At 43.1% G+C, this 16,211-nt stretch overlaps 1 protein-coding gene across 1 annotated transcript in view; it reads right to left on the reverse strand.

Moving 5' to 3' along the window:
• Nucleotides 1-16,211, reverse strand: part of Adgra3 (adhesion G protein-coupled receptor A3) — a 103,094-nt gene that overhangs the window by 25,866 nt on the left and 61,017 nt on the right. Inside the window, exons 11-12 of the mRNA XM_041643773.1 lie at nt 8,384-8,545; nt 5,448-5,651 (exon numbers count right to left, since the gene is read on the reverse strand). Of these exons, the coding sequence (XP_041499707.1) occupies nt 5,448-5,651; nt 8,384-8,545 (366 nt within the window). The remainder of the gene's footprint in view (nt 1-5,447; nt 5,652-8,383; nt 8,546-16,211) is intronic.

A 16,211-nucleotide genomic window follows, 5' to 3' on the forward strand; every position in this document is an offset into this window, starting at 1 on the left:
AATGAGAGAAAGAAAGTTGATTGTGGGGGCTGAAGGAGCTGGGAGGTGTAGAGGGAGGGGTAACCATAATCAGAATATATTGTATGAGAAAAGAACCTATTTTCAATAAAAGGGGAAAAATGAAAAAATATAAGATGACATAAAAACAAAGTTTACTATAAATCCACTTATTTATTAACCTAGTAAATTTCTATAAAATACATAAATTTATCTTGAGTGTCTAAGAAGGTACCTAAAGATGAAAATCAAAACATCAATAAATTAAAAGTTTATAATCCTATATAATGAACATCTATTCAAAGTAAATAATTATAAAATTCATAAAATAATTTTACTAAAGAACTCATATTATTTGAAGGTATATAGAGCTCTCCAGGAAGGTATTAGTAACAATAAACCAAACTGAATTTTAAAACATCAGAACTAACATTTCCTAAATGAAAGTTGAAAAGGGGAAATGAAATACCTTGAAATTAAGGTGAAAAAAGTCAAATCCTAAGTTTGTAAAACTAATCAAAAACAATAAACAAAAAGTCCATAGCAAGAACTACAGACCCAGGGCCATTACGTACTCAGAGCTGCTAAACTCCCTCTCAAGCCCAATAAAGAATATTACCAAATAATTATCACAGGTTCCCTGGGATGAGAGAGAGAACCCTGGGGTGCTGAGAAGATGGATTGCAGTCGTATCAATAATGTCCAGCATTTATAGTAAGGATGTAAAACAATGCTGCCCTCCTTGAAAAGCAGTGTTGCTCACTACTGTTAAGAAGGCTATGAATCTAATTTTAGAAATCACTGAAGAACATTTAGTTTGTTACGCTTCTCATGACTGTACCTTTTGTCTGCTGGCCTGAAGGCAGGAAGCACAGTTTATAATTTCAATTAATCATGTGTGGGTTTTAAAAATGTGTGGATTACAGTAACGAGGAAGATAATACACATACAAATTACAGCTAACAAACCAGAAATGTCTCTTAAGAAGCTTTGAGAAGTGCACGATTTTGGCTTCTTGTTATCATTGTTGGAAGATCCTTACAGAGGACAGAGGCAAACGTGTTTTAGGTGGCTGCTTCATGCTCGGGAGACAAAGTAACACTGCTCACTTTCTTCCAACTTCTGCATCTCAACTTCTGAGCATACCCAGTGACCTCTATAAAAAAGGATGGGCATGAGCAGCTCCAACACAGCCTGCAGAGCTGGGTGTTATGGTTCTTTTTCCTCTAGGAGTGGGAGGACAGTCGTCAGGGACCAGTAAGAAAGAAAGTGGTGACTTAACAATAAGACAGAAACTCATGTTGTAATATCTGTAGTTCTGTTTTCACTATTAATTTTAATACGAAAACAGGTAAAACATATGAAAGGCATGTTATCATGTGCCTTTTGATATCAAGAGGCATGACAGACATTAACTCAAACATGAAAGCACTTTGGATGGATGTCAGAATCTCATGAGAGAATACTGGCTTCATCCAGGAGTAAAATTCAAATTTTAAGTAATAACAAATTTTCATAACGTTTATAAAATTCTAACACTAAAATCAGAGTGAGTCAAAACCACTGAATTAAAAACAATGAAAATACCAATTTACTCATGCATGCCTCCCTATTTACACATGTAACTGTAAAATGGCATGTCTTAACATATTTTCTTTCTGTGGATAACTGGGGGGTAAGGGGTGCCTTTAGAACTCAAATTGACTTTAACCATTCAATGGTTATTAAAGAATAGGTTACTTTGTGCTGGGCCCCATGTAGAACCCAAGGGTATCATGTCCTTGCTTTCAAACACTCAAAATTTAGAATAAGCGAAAGGTGACAGCTGCCCCGACTAAGAAGCAACAATAAAACTAACACTGAGAAAGCACTGTTGTGAATGCCAACATATTTACCTCCTTTCATCTTTTCAAAACCTTTCCAGTTTGGTACCATGTCATGAGCCCCTGGCAACAGCATGGAACTGACAGTTGGAGAGGCTAAGACACTGGCCTTCATTTATGCAGCTGGTCAGCAGGGAACGAGAAGACAAACCCAGGCTACCTAGCTGCAGAGACCACACTCTTAAAGACGGTGCATGACCTCTGAGAACCAGCTCACTATCAGAAGTCTGCCAACTCCTCCAGCAAAGGGACAAAGCAGCTGGGTAATTCTGTCTGAAGAAAGAAATGCAGTCTGCAATGGAACTCCAGAGGGAGGCCCAGCGTGTCCTCCAAGCAGGGAAGAGCTAAGCACACAACAAAGAGCTGAATCAAGGTAGGAAGAATGGAGGAGCCTGATACTGGTGTGGGAAACGGAGAGGTCTTTTGCTGGGATAATGACCCAGTGTCTGAGATGAGAGACATGAAGGATGTTCAAGGAAAACTGGGCTTCTGTTCAGTTATAAAGAGTCAACACTTAGTTACAGTGCAGCTAACTCAAAACACTGACTTCTAGCATCCCTCAGTAGGTTATTGGGAATGGACTCTGCTCCAGCATATGAACAAATCTAGATTATGGTAACAACAGCAAAAGGGACCAGTGGGGAAGGTAGGTAATACAACAGCCTTGGGTGTAACATATAGCAGTGAATTTCAGGCACCTGGAAGTCTTATCCTGGAGCCCACTGGGGCCAGACTTCAAATCCAACCTAGAGAAGCTGATCTGCCTGACATGATGATTCTTGTAGCCCCACACATAACCATGACAACAAGCAATGAGTACGGTCTTCAAAGCGTGATGGGGAGAAACCAAGGACCCAGGTAGGATATGAGAAGACTGGTAGACAGTGTTAGCTGAGACTTCTTGCAGGTGACATTTGGTCTTGGTTTTAACGTGTAATAAAGAGCTGGAAAGGTGGGAAGCGGCAAGGAATTCCAGCAGAAGCATTAGCCTAAGTCTGGCCTCAAAGAGGTCAAGGGATTAAGAAACAAACCAAGGGAAGTTTGTCATCCCTAGGCAGAGAGGAGAAGCAGTAACAAAGGATATAGAACAGGAGAGCTGAGGGCAAAGACACAAGTCAATGGCAGACTCGTCCAGAGAGTTGCTGTTCTTATATGGAGTGCGTGCATAAGGTCAATTTTGCACTGAGGTAGATTCGGGGGTAACACCACATAGACATCACAGGCACTGACACCAGCCACTCGAAACAGAAAGGTCTACATGAGCCGCCCAACAGAAACATCACAGGGCCAGGAGGCATTCAAGAGTGGTGGCAGCAGCTACATGGCAGAAAAGCATCTCAAAACTGTATTAACTAGCAGGACAATGATGGTACACAGGATCAGTGTTCAGTAGCCCAGATAAGCAAAGGACTTTAAGGACTGTACAGTGGTCTTGTAAATACAGGCAGCTCCTAAAACCTAGGATGACTTGTTCACTTATGAATTTTGACCAAGAAATACACTTGGCACCAACCATTCCTTGGCCTTTAGTCTAGTAATTGGTAGTGCCATGCCTTCTTGTAACACTGGGAGGCAGTAGCAAGCACACGTCCCCAAGGACCATGATGTCACACATGACATCCAGACCACATGTGCTGTTCATCTAGAATATACAGTAACTCAAGCAAATCCCTACATTCTCCACAGCACTATTTGAAACAAAAATCATTTTATCAGGACAAGTCCACACTATAAGCCAGGAGAATCTGCATGGGAAGACTAAATCTAGCTAGGGTGAGGGCAGGCAGGGATGCACGTACACACACGCAACACACACACACAAAAAAAATCTGCAAGAAGCAAACAAGTCAGACAGACACCTTCTGCTAGGTAAAGGTACTTTTGTTCAGGTTCAACTCTGCCCACACTAAAGAGGGATGCAGTCAATGACCGGATGATCAAGGAGTCTAGTTAGTATATTAAAAGCACATTTTAAACCATGAATAGAAGGAGTAAAACAACTGCCCAGAATAAATGTTTTGGGAAGCAGAGAATCCTGTGTTTCAGTGAAAAGCTGAAGTGCATTTCTCACTACTGACATCCAACCACCTAATTCTGGATCACGAAGAACATGTTCCTTCCTGCTCTCTTCACCGGAACCACCCATGAAATGGAAATAATGACACGGAGTGCCTTGTTCTCTAGCCACAGGATGATCTTACAGGAGAATGGTCTGAAATGGGCAGACTGCTGTCTTCACCTGAAGCGCTCACTGCTAGCTGCGCACACTCTCCTGACACAGGGCCAGGCTGTGAAGCTGAGGATATGGAGAGTGGCATCATTTCTCTCCCTTTCGACCAATTGTAAGACAACAACCGAGTCCTCCTCAATCACATGCCTATCTCTCAAGGGCTCTACCTACTGCTGTCTCAAAATCTCTTTACAAGACTGCAAGAAGCAAACAAGTCAGACACCTTTTGCTAGGTAAAGGTACTTTTGTTCAGGTTTGTTTTAGCCAATAAAAGATGTGGTAAGGTAAGTGGAGGTACACTTGCAGGTGGCAGGCTGGGTAACACATACTATCATCAGGCCAAGAGTAATAGATTCATCCTCTGAGCACACCACATGGAGGAAACGCACGGCACCATCAGAGGTTCGCGCCCATTTCAGATTATATTGGACAGCTACAGTATTTCTACATCCAATGTATTTGCTTTCCTTATGAAAGGCACCAAGGTAAACCATGAGGAAGTACATTAATTATCCATTCTCTGACTGGACACATAGCAGGAACCTTCAATGTACCATAGCACCTCTGTGATCAATTTTTCTGAAGGCATTAAAAACTCTTTCCCACACCATCTACGGAAAGACAAAAACAAGGCTCCCTGTAACTAAAAGCCACAGAGAACACAACAGAGCAAAGAAGGAGACACGTGGGTTCATCAAGGGCTGCCATTCTGCCACTAGAGTTCTTTGCTTCAATGTAGCTGAGGCAAACTCCAAAAGTCAGGAAATAAGCTTTTCTTTTCACTACTCAAACAACAACAAAGCACTTTTAATATATATATACATCACAGACTTGGATTTTTGAAAAATACATGTCATATATTTGCAATTTTTTGCCAAAAATTTTGACACACATCATGACTGCCTAAACAGCCAGCTTCAAGGCTGACTTCTGTAGATACTGTAAGCACACTGCCAGGATCCCACAATAATTGTAAGGCTGCATGAAAATGCTTTAATGATTTAAAATCAAAAAAGGAAAACCTTTATGTGATAAAAAAATTTCAATATGTAGTATTAATAAACCTGCCATGGCAACCAGAAAAACAGTAGTTTTTGATATTTCCAGATGGCAAAAGGTTGGGTGAAAGCAAAAATGTATAGGACCAGTGAAGTCTTCTAGTTCTACTCCTGTCAAGAGTTTCCTTTAAAACAGCGACACAATATTCCAAATATTCTCACCACCACCCCCTAAAAATAAAACAAAACAAACCCTTTAAGGAGATTTCTGTGTAAAGGCAAAGACTGTGTTTAAATCTAAGCACAGACAATTTTAAACATGCAGTGAGCACAGCACACCTTCAGTGCCAGGCTTGAGAACGTGCTGGAAACATTGCACTTGAAGCTCAGCTGCTTGTCCAGGTTTCCATCAGGGTCCCGTCGTCCGTAATCAGAGAGGCCTGTGCGGTCGGAGGCAGCCACTTTCTGGAACACTGAGCAGGTCATCCCTGTGAAGCCAGCAGCCTTGATGACGTAAGCTTCCAGAGCAATATTTGGTGAATACTGCAAAAGTCAATCAAATAAGAGTTGGAAAATTTAGAATAAAGGGGGTTTCAAAGATTTCACGCAAACACTTTCTCTGTCTGTCTGTCTGTCACTCTCTCACAGATATACATACACACACACTCTCTCACACAGAACAGTCTCTTCACAGACACACAACACACACTCTCAGACACACACACTCTACACACTGTCTCTCATACCCACACATACACAACACACATTCAGACATTACATGCAGACACTCTCACACAGACACACAATACACATTCTTATAGACCCACACATGCATGAAGACATACACACTCATGAATGCAACAACAGAGACACACACTCACACACACACAACACATACTCTCAGACACGCACGCATGCATACAGGCACACACACACATACACAACACACTCTCTCAGACTCACAGACCCCCCCCCCACACACACAGTAACACTCACACTTGTTAAAGAAGAGGAGGAGAACACTGAATCTGGGAGAAAAGTGGGAGAGGCAGGTGTAGAAAGGGTTGGAGGGAAAAGGAGGGACTTATGTAATATTTAATTATATCAAAATGTAAAAATAAAAATAACCTGAGAGCAGGCACTATCGTTCAGTTAGAGAGCATTTGCTTAGCACACACAATGCCAGGTCTGAAACTCAGCATTACAGATAAAATGAAATAAAGTAAAAAAACAATAACAATAAAACAATTTTAAAAAATATTACAGCTAACAACTAAAAATAGAAGATTTTTACTTAGACAATGAGCTGTGAAATTAAAAAAGGGGGCTCTCAATGGCCCTCTTAGTAACTCCGGAAAGAAGAGAAGGGGACACTAGTGACACTCAGGCTACCCACAACGTCTCTTCATGAGAAGACGCAGGCTGCCTACACTTTATTCACAGAAAGCAGGGGGAAAAACTGACTTTTTTTTCCCCCTTGAAAGTAAGGCAGATGCTGATCCAAATGGCAGGAAATAAACAGAGTCAAAAAGGAAATTAGGTGAGAATAATTGCCTAAAGCAGATGGCACCTGCTGACCCTCCAGCTTTAAAGGAATTCAAAAGTGACCTGAACTTAGGTGATCACTAAGATGTAAGAGCTGTCAATCCATGAGCCACCACGTCTGTACCCAGGAGGACCCCCAGCATGACTGCCATCCACCACCCAGGCCAGGGAGGGCACAGGACATAAGAAGGTGACAAGCGGGATGACTCGCCTTGCTGTCAGGATAATTATATCTGCACATCTTTTGTTTCATACACTAACCCGGTGAAATCAGCATTAATAGCATAACAACATATACTCCAAATTATTGCTGGGTCACAACACACAAAAATCCAGTACAGCTGCTGGTAAGTCTCACCCACCACCGCTGATACATGAATCTTCCTATGAGGAATAATAAAGCTGTCCTTCTACAGACTCTCTTCTTGGTATTCTGGGAACAGACCATCTTATTAGTTTATTTCCTAGAGTTTCAGATACCCAAGGCCATCCACTGTCTTGAAGCATTAAATGGAAACTTCTGGAAATAAACAACTCATAAGTTATAAATAGCTTTCTTCACTGTAATAATTGTTCCACCTTACGACGAGGTGTTATTATCAGTCCCTTACTGTGCCTGATGTAGAAGCTGAGCTTCACAGGTGTGAACACAGAAGACAGCATGCACGGTGCTCTTGACTCTCCATGGCTTCAGGCATGCACTGGGGTCTTAGAATACTTTCCCAGGGCTAAGAGAGGCAGCTGTGTGAGCAGATGTGTAACTCGGGGAGCCCATTTTACATGCTGAAACGGCCTTCACTCATGCACCACCACTTCTATTATACCCTTCTCTGGCATCAGGACCTGTGAGGTTTAGCTGAGTAATAAGTAAGGCTGTAAGACGGGACCAGGTGGAAGCAGCTGGGGAGGCTACTGATTGACAAGTCATTCTCGAGTCAGGCCAAGCATCTAAAGAGCCAAACTACCGTGAACTTGCCTTGGAGACAGAGAGCTACATTAGGCCTCTCTTAATTATTCAGAAAAGAAATTCTAACCTGAATGGAGCTAAAGATGTAATAATGTACAGCAAAAATCAAAATAGGCTCAGGAAAATGTTTACAAAAAAATGAGACACGGGTCAAAGTATGGAGCACTCAACTTCACTGTAATGGTGAGGAGCTGAAACCCGTGAGTCAGATCCGAGGACGACAGCTAAGCAAATAACACACTTGTTTATCACATTTTTAGAACATAAGTAAGCGATACACAAGGAAATTTACAAGTTCAATTTAGCATGAACATAATTTAATACTGTTTAACAGGCAGATTATTACATCGTGCCAGTAGCTTCCCAAGCGTTGGAGAGCATCCCAGTACTTTAAGACGAAACCCTAGGCAAGCTATCAGGCAATCTCCCAAAGCATCCTTCGGGGCTCAGAACTGAATCTCACCTTGGATGGACATTGGTGATATGCCAATAAAGCCTTAAAAACATTTGTGTTTGTCGTAGAATTCATTTCAGCGGACAAGACAGTGATAGTCATTCAAATTACATAATACGGAAGTATTTCCCAGTTACTGAGAAAACAGACTAAGATTACTCAGAAGCAAAATTAACTTCTCAAACGTTTCAGAGGAAGATATCCTGCGCTAAACAGCAACACCATGTTGAGGTAGAGAGAAGAGGCCCCTCGAGGTTAGAGTGGACATAATCAAATCCTCCTACGGGCCTCGGACAAGGTTGCACTTACCGTGGAGTACACGTGAGCCCCGCTGGCCAGGCGGTGTGTGGCAATGCGCTGCAGGCACTGCACAATTCGACTGCAGGCTTTGGCTTCCCTCTGCGCCAGCCACAGGACCCGCTCATCTGCCAACATGATGTTGCTCGCCACATCAACCATCACATCCCCGAGCTGTTGAGCAGACCAGAAAGAAGAGAAAGGTGTTAAAAGGCAGAGCAAGCTGTTGAATAGACTCAAAATAAAAAATAAATAAAATAGACAGAAAGACAGACAGATAAATAAATAAAATGTAAAGAAAAAATTAAAGGGTGATATTGGTATATTGTCTAAATGTACTATAAGAAAGCCCCACTTGCTTCTCATTAAAGCCCTCAGATATGAACAGCACGTTCAATTACGGTCATTTGGTTAATATTTAGCTCAAAACAGTACTTAAGTAGCCACTACATCACTAGTGACAAGACTGCTGTGCAGCATCTCAGAGGGAAAGAAAGGCAATTAGTTTAATTAAGGAGGAGCTGTGACACTGTCACAGACAGACTTCAGCTCATCACGTAGAAAACCATTAGGAACACTTCCTGTGTTAGCTTAAACGCTTATTAAATGCATACAACCTAAAATATCTCTTCCGCCTCCTGGCAAGTTCAAAATACCACTCATGTCCACCACTGCAAGTACCCAACGCGGACGTTGCACTCTTGAGCATGCACACGTATGACTTCCCCCCACTGGGAAGGAACTCCTTTATAGATCCCAACTCAAGGGGCACCAGGAAGCCCAAAGCCATGCGACCAATGATCCAAGGAGGTGCTCACTTCTCTGCCACTCCTTCCTCACATCTCATTTGCTCTGTTGCTTGCTCACTTGCCCCTCACAGGTATCAGCATATGGCAATGCCAGGAACAGGTCACTTGCTTACTGGTTACTGCAGCAAGTTACCACAGAAAAGGCACTGGGCAGCCTCATGGCTAAGGAGACCCATTGAAGTCAAAGGTTCATGAGAAGGACATCATGGCAGAGGACAGAAAAAAGAAAAAAAATGAAAAAACAATTACTGAGGATGGAGCAGAGCTTTGCAAACCAGCTGGTCCTCATACCGCAAAGCAAGCATCAAAGGCCTTAAGCTGCAATGCCAAACCAGAAAGCCGGGCTCTTTCAGCACACAGCTTCTGATCATCCCAGAAGATCCCAGCTAAGGCCCTCAGCCTGCTCTGCCTCCAATACGCTGCACAGCAAGTATGCGTAAGATGGCTGTGGGGGATTAGGAAGAGGTCCAGCCCACCTACCCCACCATGGTCCACTTTACAAAGAAAATAGGTCGATGGAAATGCACCAGATCCCAGCTCTATGACCTTGGGGCAGTAAATCTCAAAGTCCATAGTGAACAGATCTGTCAGGCAAGGGGAAGAGGCAACAACAGACCTGTATCTTCTCAATGGTGAGCACTAAGTTCCAGGATACCAGGCTCCTGAAAACAAGCCTGGCTCACGGCAAGGACACAAACTATGTTGGCTGTTTCTATCATTCCTTTATTCTTCTAAGCCGGGCGGTGGTGGCGCACGCCTTTAATCCCAGCACTCGGGAGGCAGAGGCAGGCGGATCTCTGTGAGTTCGAGGCCAGCCTGGCCTACAAGAGCTAGTTCCAGGACAGGCTCCAAAACCACAGAGAAACCCTGTCTCGAAAAAACCAAAAAAAAAAAAAAAATACATTTTAAAAATCCCCAATGGAGGCCTGATTCCTAAAACAGAAAGCTTTGTACTGGGGAGGAGGAGCAAAAGAGGACACTTGGTATTTCAGTGTTATCCTACCTTTTAATTCTTTAACTGGAAGAGAAAGCAAACCTGATCAAACCCCCTAGACTGTATCATTTTGAGGGCTCATCTTGGATTTCTTTGGGGACCACCAACTCATCAAAATGCTCCTTCACTTATACAACAACGTCCACAACTGCCCACCATCACCAAAAGTCTGTCTTCTGCTCTGATCAGCGACACCGGTAACGTTTTCCTAGGGCCTTTTAAATAGAGCCTCCGCTAAAGTGCCTGTCTGCTGCCCCTCCATCTTGGACCCTTCATCAGTCTGAAGCAGCTAAGAGCTGTCTTCACCTACAAATGCCCTAATCGCAGTTATGGTGATGTCTAAGAGGGTGGGAATAAGAGACTCGCTGGTAAGCAGACAGACGGGGAGAAGAGCCATGGCTAGGGAATAAAAGTGGTAAATTTCCAAGATGGCCAACCTCTTCCTCATCCTCCTGACTGCAGATAAAAGCCAGGCAGTTTAAGGCAAAGGCTTTATAGGCTTTTGGGTCCCACTAGTAGCCCCCCACCACCCTCACCCCCCATCCCCTGCTAATGGAATGACTTAACCAGTTCAAGGGCAACTAAGGATACGTCACAGAAAAGTTCTGAGCCAATCAACCACTGTAACTTTCTTCAAACTAATCAACCCTAAATTAGGGAGGCCATCTCTTGAGAGGTTATAAAACTCCCAGGTCTCAAATCTGACTGCATTTTCAGCTTCTGACCCATGTGTGTTTCCTAATAAAATGCCTTTCTTCAACTGCTTAAAAAAAAAAAAAGGAAAGCAGAGGCACTTTGCATATCGTTTTCAGATATCAAGACTTAATGCCTCAAATACAACCCTAGTTCTAATTATTAAAATTCCTAACTTTGTAATGCACTTACCACAGAGCATCACAGTGGTGGCCTAATTTTAATTCCCTCCCGTCGGGGAACTAAAAAATGTGTTACTCACGTGTTTAGTCCCTGTACAAAGCTCAGTAGAATTGTCAATGGCGATCAGTGGTCATTTACTCCATGGTTCAATGTTCATTAGTGGTGTTCACTTACTTTATCACTGAATAAACACTGGCTGACCGTCCCTCACTACCCTGAGCAGTGGAGACAGCACGAGAAGAATCACACATGCCCCATTTTCAAGCTTATAATGCAGAAAAACAAAACAAGCATGGGATTCTTCCCATTGAGAGCACTGCAATGAAGGACTAAGCAGAGTAAAAATATTACAGAAAATAATGAAATACAAACAGAACATTCCATTTCAGCAGACTCACACATTCTCTAGGACTCTATCTCCTTAATGTAAAGCATTAAGAGGGTCAGTTGGCAGAATAATTAGGATTGGGACACGCACAGCCGTGCAAAATTACAAGCGAAGCACTTGGAGGCCAAGGCAGAGGATTCTGTGCCCCCAGAAGCAGGGTAGGAACCTGGGAAACAGAGTGAGATCTGATGTCAAATGGAAATGAAGGAAAAGAAAGAAAAGGAGGAAGAAGAGGAGGGAAAGGAGGAACAAGAGGAAGATGGGGAACATAAAAAAAAGGAAGAGGGGCAGGGAAGCAGGAGGAAGAAGTAGGGGAGGAGAGGGAAGGCCAAGAAGGGAGACAGTAAGGGGAAAAGCAGGAGAAAGAGCAAGAGCAGACAGCCACCAGTAACTTGTATAATTTCATTCATCTGGTTTCATGTGAAACAGGAGAATATCCTGTCTTACACTTTCCTACTAACAACAGGTACTATGGCAGCCAGGGTCCTTATTTCTCAGTTCATGAAGGTGCCTACTGACTCTACATGCACCTTTTTCTGTACCTGTGAATCAGACACTGACAGAAATAGACTAATGAACTCCATGTTTAAATGCAAATTAAGAACGGCTAGAATAATGCTTTTTAATAGTCTTTAATTCTGGCTTGCTGTTACTTCAGGATTTTAAGCAAAAACATAACAGGCAGTGTGATGAAGTCCTCAGATATGCTCAGTGACCACCAGAATTGAATTGTTTTTGATTATAAAAACCTCAGAGATACCACACACAAAAGCATTGATTGCATTTAGGACAAAACCACTATGAGCTACTACAGACTAACACGATGATAATGAGATGTATTTAGTAGGGTTTTTGTTGGTTGTTTCTTTTCTGACTTAAACACATGAACTTTCTGAGGATCTGACATGAGGCCTGCCAGACTTGTCACCCATCCTGAAAACCTATGATTATGACACGAACAAAGAACACCTGCTCTGGCCCTCCAGATAATGCCAGCATCGGACAGGAACTCGTGCTAAGCACTGTAAAGGGGGAAATTACCTTCCAAGAGGCACAGAGCAAACAAGAGTGACGTGACGGCTTCAGCTGAGAATGAGCAAGCTTTCTCATTATCCCGTACCGAATGGCTAAGAACTCAGGAAAAGGATCTGTCACCAAAATATATCCTGCAGCAGATAACCACAAAATGCCCCATGCGTCTATGGTTCCGTTATGAAAAGACTTCAGAATTTGTCACCGCAGCAAAAAAAGCTACACTAAATAAAAAAGAATTCCTGAAACCTGACACATATGTAAAAAGCAAAACAAAATTTCAGCCTGCGTTAAGCAGCATGACATTTCTCCTTGGGCTCATTCCCTTGTAGGCCACTCCAGTCAGAAAAGGGTCAGAAGGAAAGAGTTCTTCTCACACTCACCTATCCCACTGAACTCAGAGGACCGACCAGGAACTCTATCAAAGACAAAACACACAGACCACATGTCTGGTGGCAGTAAGGACTCAGAGCTAATTCCGGCGATACTATATTGAGTGAGTGGTGTGTGTGTGTGTGTGTGTGTGTGTGTGTGTGTGTACTCCTGAGTACACAGGCGTCAGAGCTCAACCACAGGTGGTGTTCCTCAGGTTATCAACTAACTCCTGGGTTGTTTTTCATTGCTTTTGCTGTTGTTTTGAGCCAGGCTTTCCATTAGCCCAGAACACATCAGTTAGACTAAGCTGAATGGTGCCCCAACAAGTCCCAGGGACCTCAACCTGTATCAGCTTCCAAAGTACTAGGATTATAAACACCCTTCAGGCTAAAAAACAACAACAAGTAAACCCACCATAAGTTTTAGGGGTTGACCTCAGGTCCTCATGCTTATAATGAGAAGCATTTTACTGACTGAGCTAGAGCCCCAGCCCTTTTAATACTAATTCTTTTTCATTTTATTCTTTATTTGGGCATGTCCATACTACCATGTGAGTCTTTCTGTGTGTGGGGGGGGGGGGGGGGGGGGGGGGAGAGGGAGAGGGAGAGGGAGAGAGAGAAGAGAAGAGAAGAGAAGAGAAGAGAAGAGAAGAGAAGAGAAAAGAGAGAACTTCACAGAGCTGCCTCATGACTTCTGCTACGGAGATCCAGGATCCAACTCGGGTTTTCAGGCTTAGCAGCAGCCTTCATCACCTACTAAACCATTCTGCCAGTTCTAAAGTTTCTTTTCTCTTAGAAAAATTATGTATAAAACACGTTAAGTTAGCTTTTAAATACTCCATCACTGAGGAAGAGGAGGATGCTAGGAGGGGGAAAGTGGGAGAGAAAACTAAATGCACACATAGGCCGTATAAACAAGATTGATGATTGAAAACTGTCCAAGTTAGGTGAGAGGATAAGACAGGAGTTAACTAACGATAACATCCTCAAGACTCCCTAAGGTTTCCAATAAAATGTTCACAGGAGCCTAACCTCTAAGCGATAAAGCTCCCAGGAACAACACAATGCACAAGTTGAGAACGCGGCAGCAGTTCTCAGAGCCTGGACTGAAGAAGGAAGGCACTTGCAGCAGATCCCCAGAACCCATCCCAGGATGACAAGACTCGGAGTCCGGGCAGGGGAAGGACCGGCAGGACAGGGACAGCAATCTGGAATTAAGAACCCAGCAGATGCCTCCTCCAGGAGGCTCACACCACAGGTACTGGGTCCTTGAAGTAAGACTCAGCAAAGGAAATGAGAAACAATGAAACAAAGGTATCCACAGCCACCAGAATAGATGTCATTACATCCGTGTGAGTGCAGCTGAACAAATGGGCAACTATGGAGGCATGAAACTGTGCTGAGCGCACTCACAGGAGCCTGGCCCTGGGTGTGATCCTGCTCATACAGTCAGCTGGAGCACAGCAAGGGACTCCAATGCCAAACAAAACCTGCTCTTTACGAACCTTCTCACCAATGGACACAGAAAATACTGGTTTCATAAGAAAAACTCTTCCAGTAAATATGGAACACACACTTACACCCAGACAGACAACACTGACTGCCTTTCCATGACCACTAAATGTACCTTTTAGGTCTGTCGGAGTGATATCTTTCAAGTAGCTATCCTGGTACAATGTTCCTAGCTCGGACTGGTGGAAATCAACCATCTTTATAAAAAGGAATCACCTCAAAATATATTAGCTATGTACAGAAGCGTGGAATCACCTCAAAATATATTAGCTATGTACAGAAGCGTGGGGGCATACCCACTGCAAAGACCTTGCTGAGTAACTGAGAAATTCACTTACCTACTTGTCCATCTTAGGTATGTGCATCTCAGAGTATCTTAGCATAATCTAATGCATCAGTTGGTGCGGGAGAATTGTCTGTATTCTGTCAATCATGTTTTAAATAAATGCTGATTGGCCAGGCAGGAAGTATAGGCAGGAAAACCAGGGAAGTAGAAATAACACAATGAGAACAGGAGAATTCTGGAAAGGAGGAAGTTGATTGCTCCCACTCCTGCCCAGACCACGGAAGCAGCAGGATGTGATCTGCTTCACTGAAAAAGGTACTGAGCCACATGGCTAACATAGATCAAAAAAATGGGTTAATCAAGATGTGAAGTTAGCCAGTGAGAGGCTAGAGCTAATAGGCCAATCAGCTTATAATTTATGGAGATCCATGTGTGATTTTCTTTGAGGCCAAACAGTTGTTGGGTACTGGGCGGGACAAAAACCCCAACAACAAACAGGACCCTCCATATTACAAGCAGTAATTAACTTAAAACACAGTCCTTAACTCCCACGATTTCTATTCACTACACTAATAAACAGTGAAAGGCAACGCCTGCAGTTCCCAAAGGATCACACGGGATGACAGACGCCACATCACAGGGGACTATATTTATACTTCTAGGATTCAAAACAGGAGTCTATTTTTTTGTTTTGATTTCTAATAAGTTGACATCACATCTTTTTAGCGAATATTATAAACTTTACTACATTATCCAGAAATTGACAGACATAGCCTCCAAGCTAAGTGTTCAGAGAAGTAACTGAAGCCCGGCAGAGTTTTGGAAAGGGCATCCTTAGATTGGGATAGCGCTGACAGACAGAAAGTCAGGAGGTCAGACCCACGGTGCTGTCTAATAAATGCCTTCTGAGATGAGAAAATTTCATAATCCTGTAAAACCAGACCCAAGCTTTGAAACCACTACACAACATGAATTCTTGTACTTGTGTGTAGAAACTGTGTAGGCTAAAGGGGACCGATGCCATCCTAGGCCCATGGTAACTATTACGTAGTTACCCAACAAGATGCTGCCACCTGTGACATGGAGGTAAGACTATACATCACAAGCACCAGGCAACAGTTATTTAATCCATGGTGCCATTTACTGTTGCCTACAAGAAGGTTATATTTATGATTACTGCTGTCTGTCTACACTATCCAAGTGTGAATGTGTGCCGTAGTGTGTGGGGGGGAGGGTGCACAGAGGACAGTCTTCAGCTGTTTCTCCCTCCTTCCGCCTTGTTATGGGTTCCAGGTATCAACCCGGTTTGCAATGCCAGCAGTTTCACCTGCTGAGCCATCTCACAGGCCTGCACGTTGCTCTTTCCAACATGAGTACTGAAAAGCAGTTCTGCACATTTGCGTACAGCACAGGAGGAATACAGTTATCATGTTGCAGTGTTCACATTCCAAACACCACGGTAATTATTGTGCTAACTCGAAGCACTCCGCTTTCAGGAAGCAGGAGCAATCATGTGGGCAGCTACTCTGTGATTATCAGCACCAGCAGAGAGTAAGAGCACCAGTCAGA

Source organism: Microtus oregoni, unplaced genomic scaffold (genome assembly GCF_018167655.1).
Source record: "Microtus oregoni isolate MIOR12 unplaced genomic scaffold, Mior012 000090F_ref0000504, whole genome shotgun sequence".
Lineage (NCBI taxonomy): Eukaryota > Metazoa > Chordata > Mammalia > Rodentia > Cricetidae > Microtus > Microtus oregoni.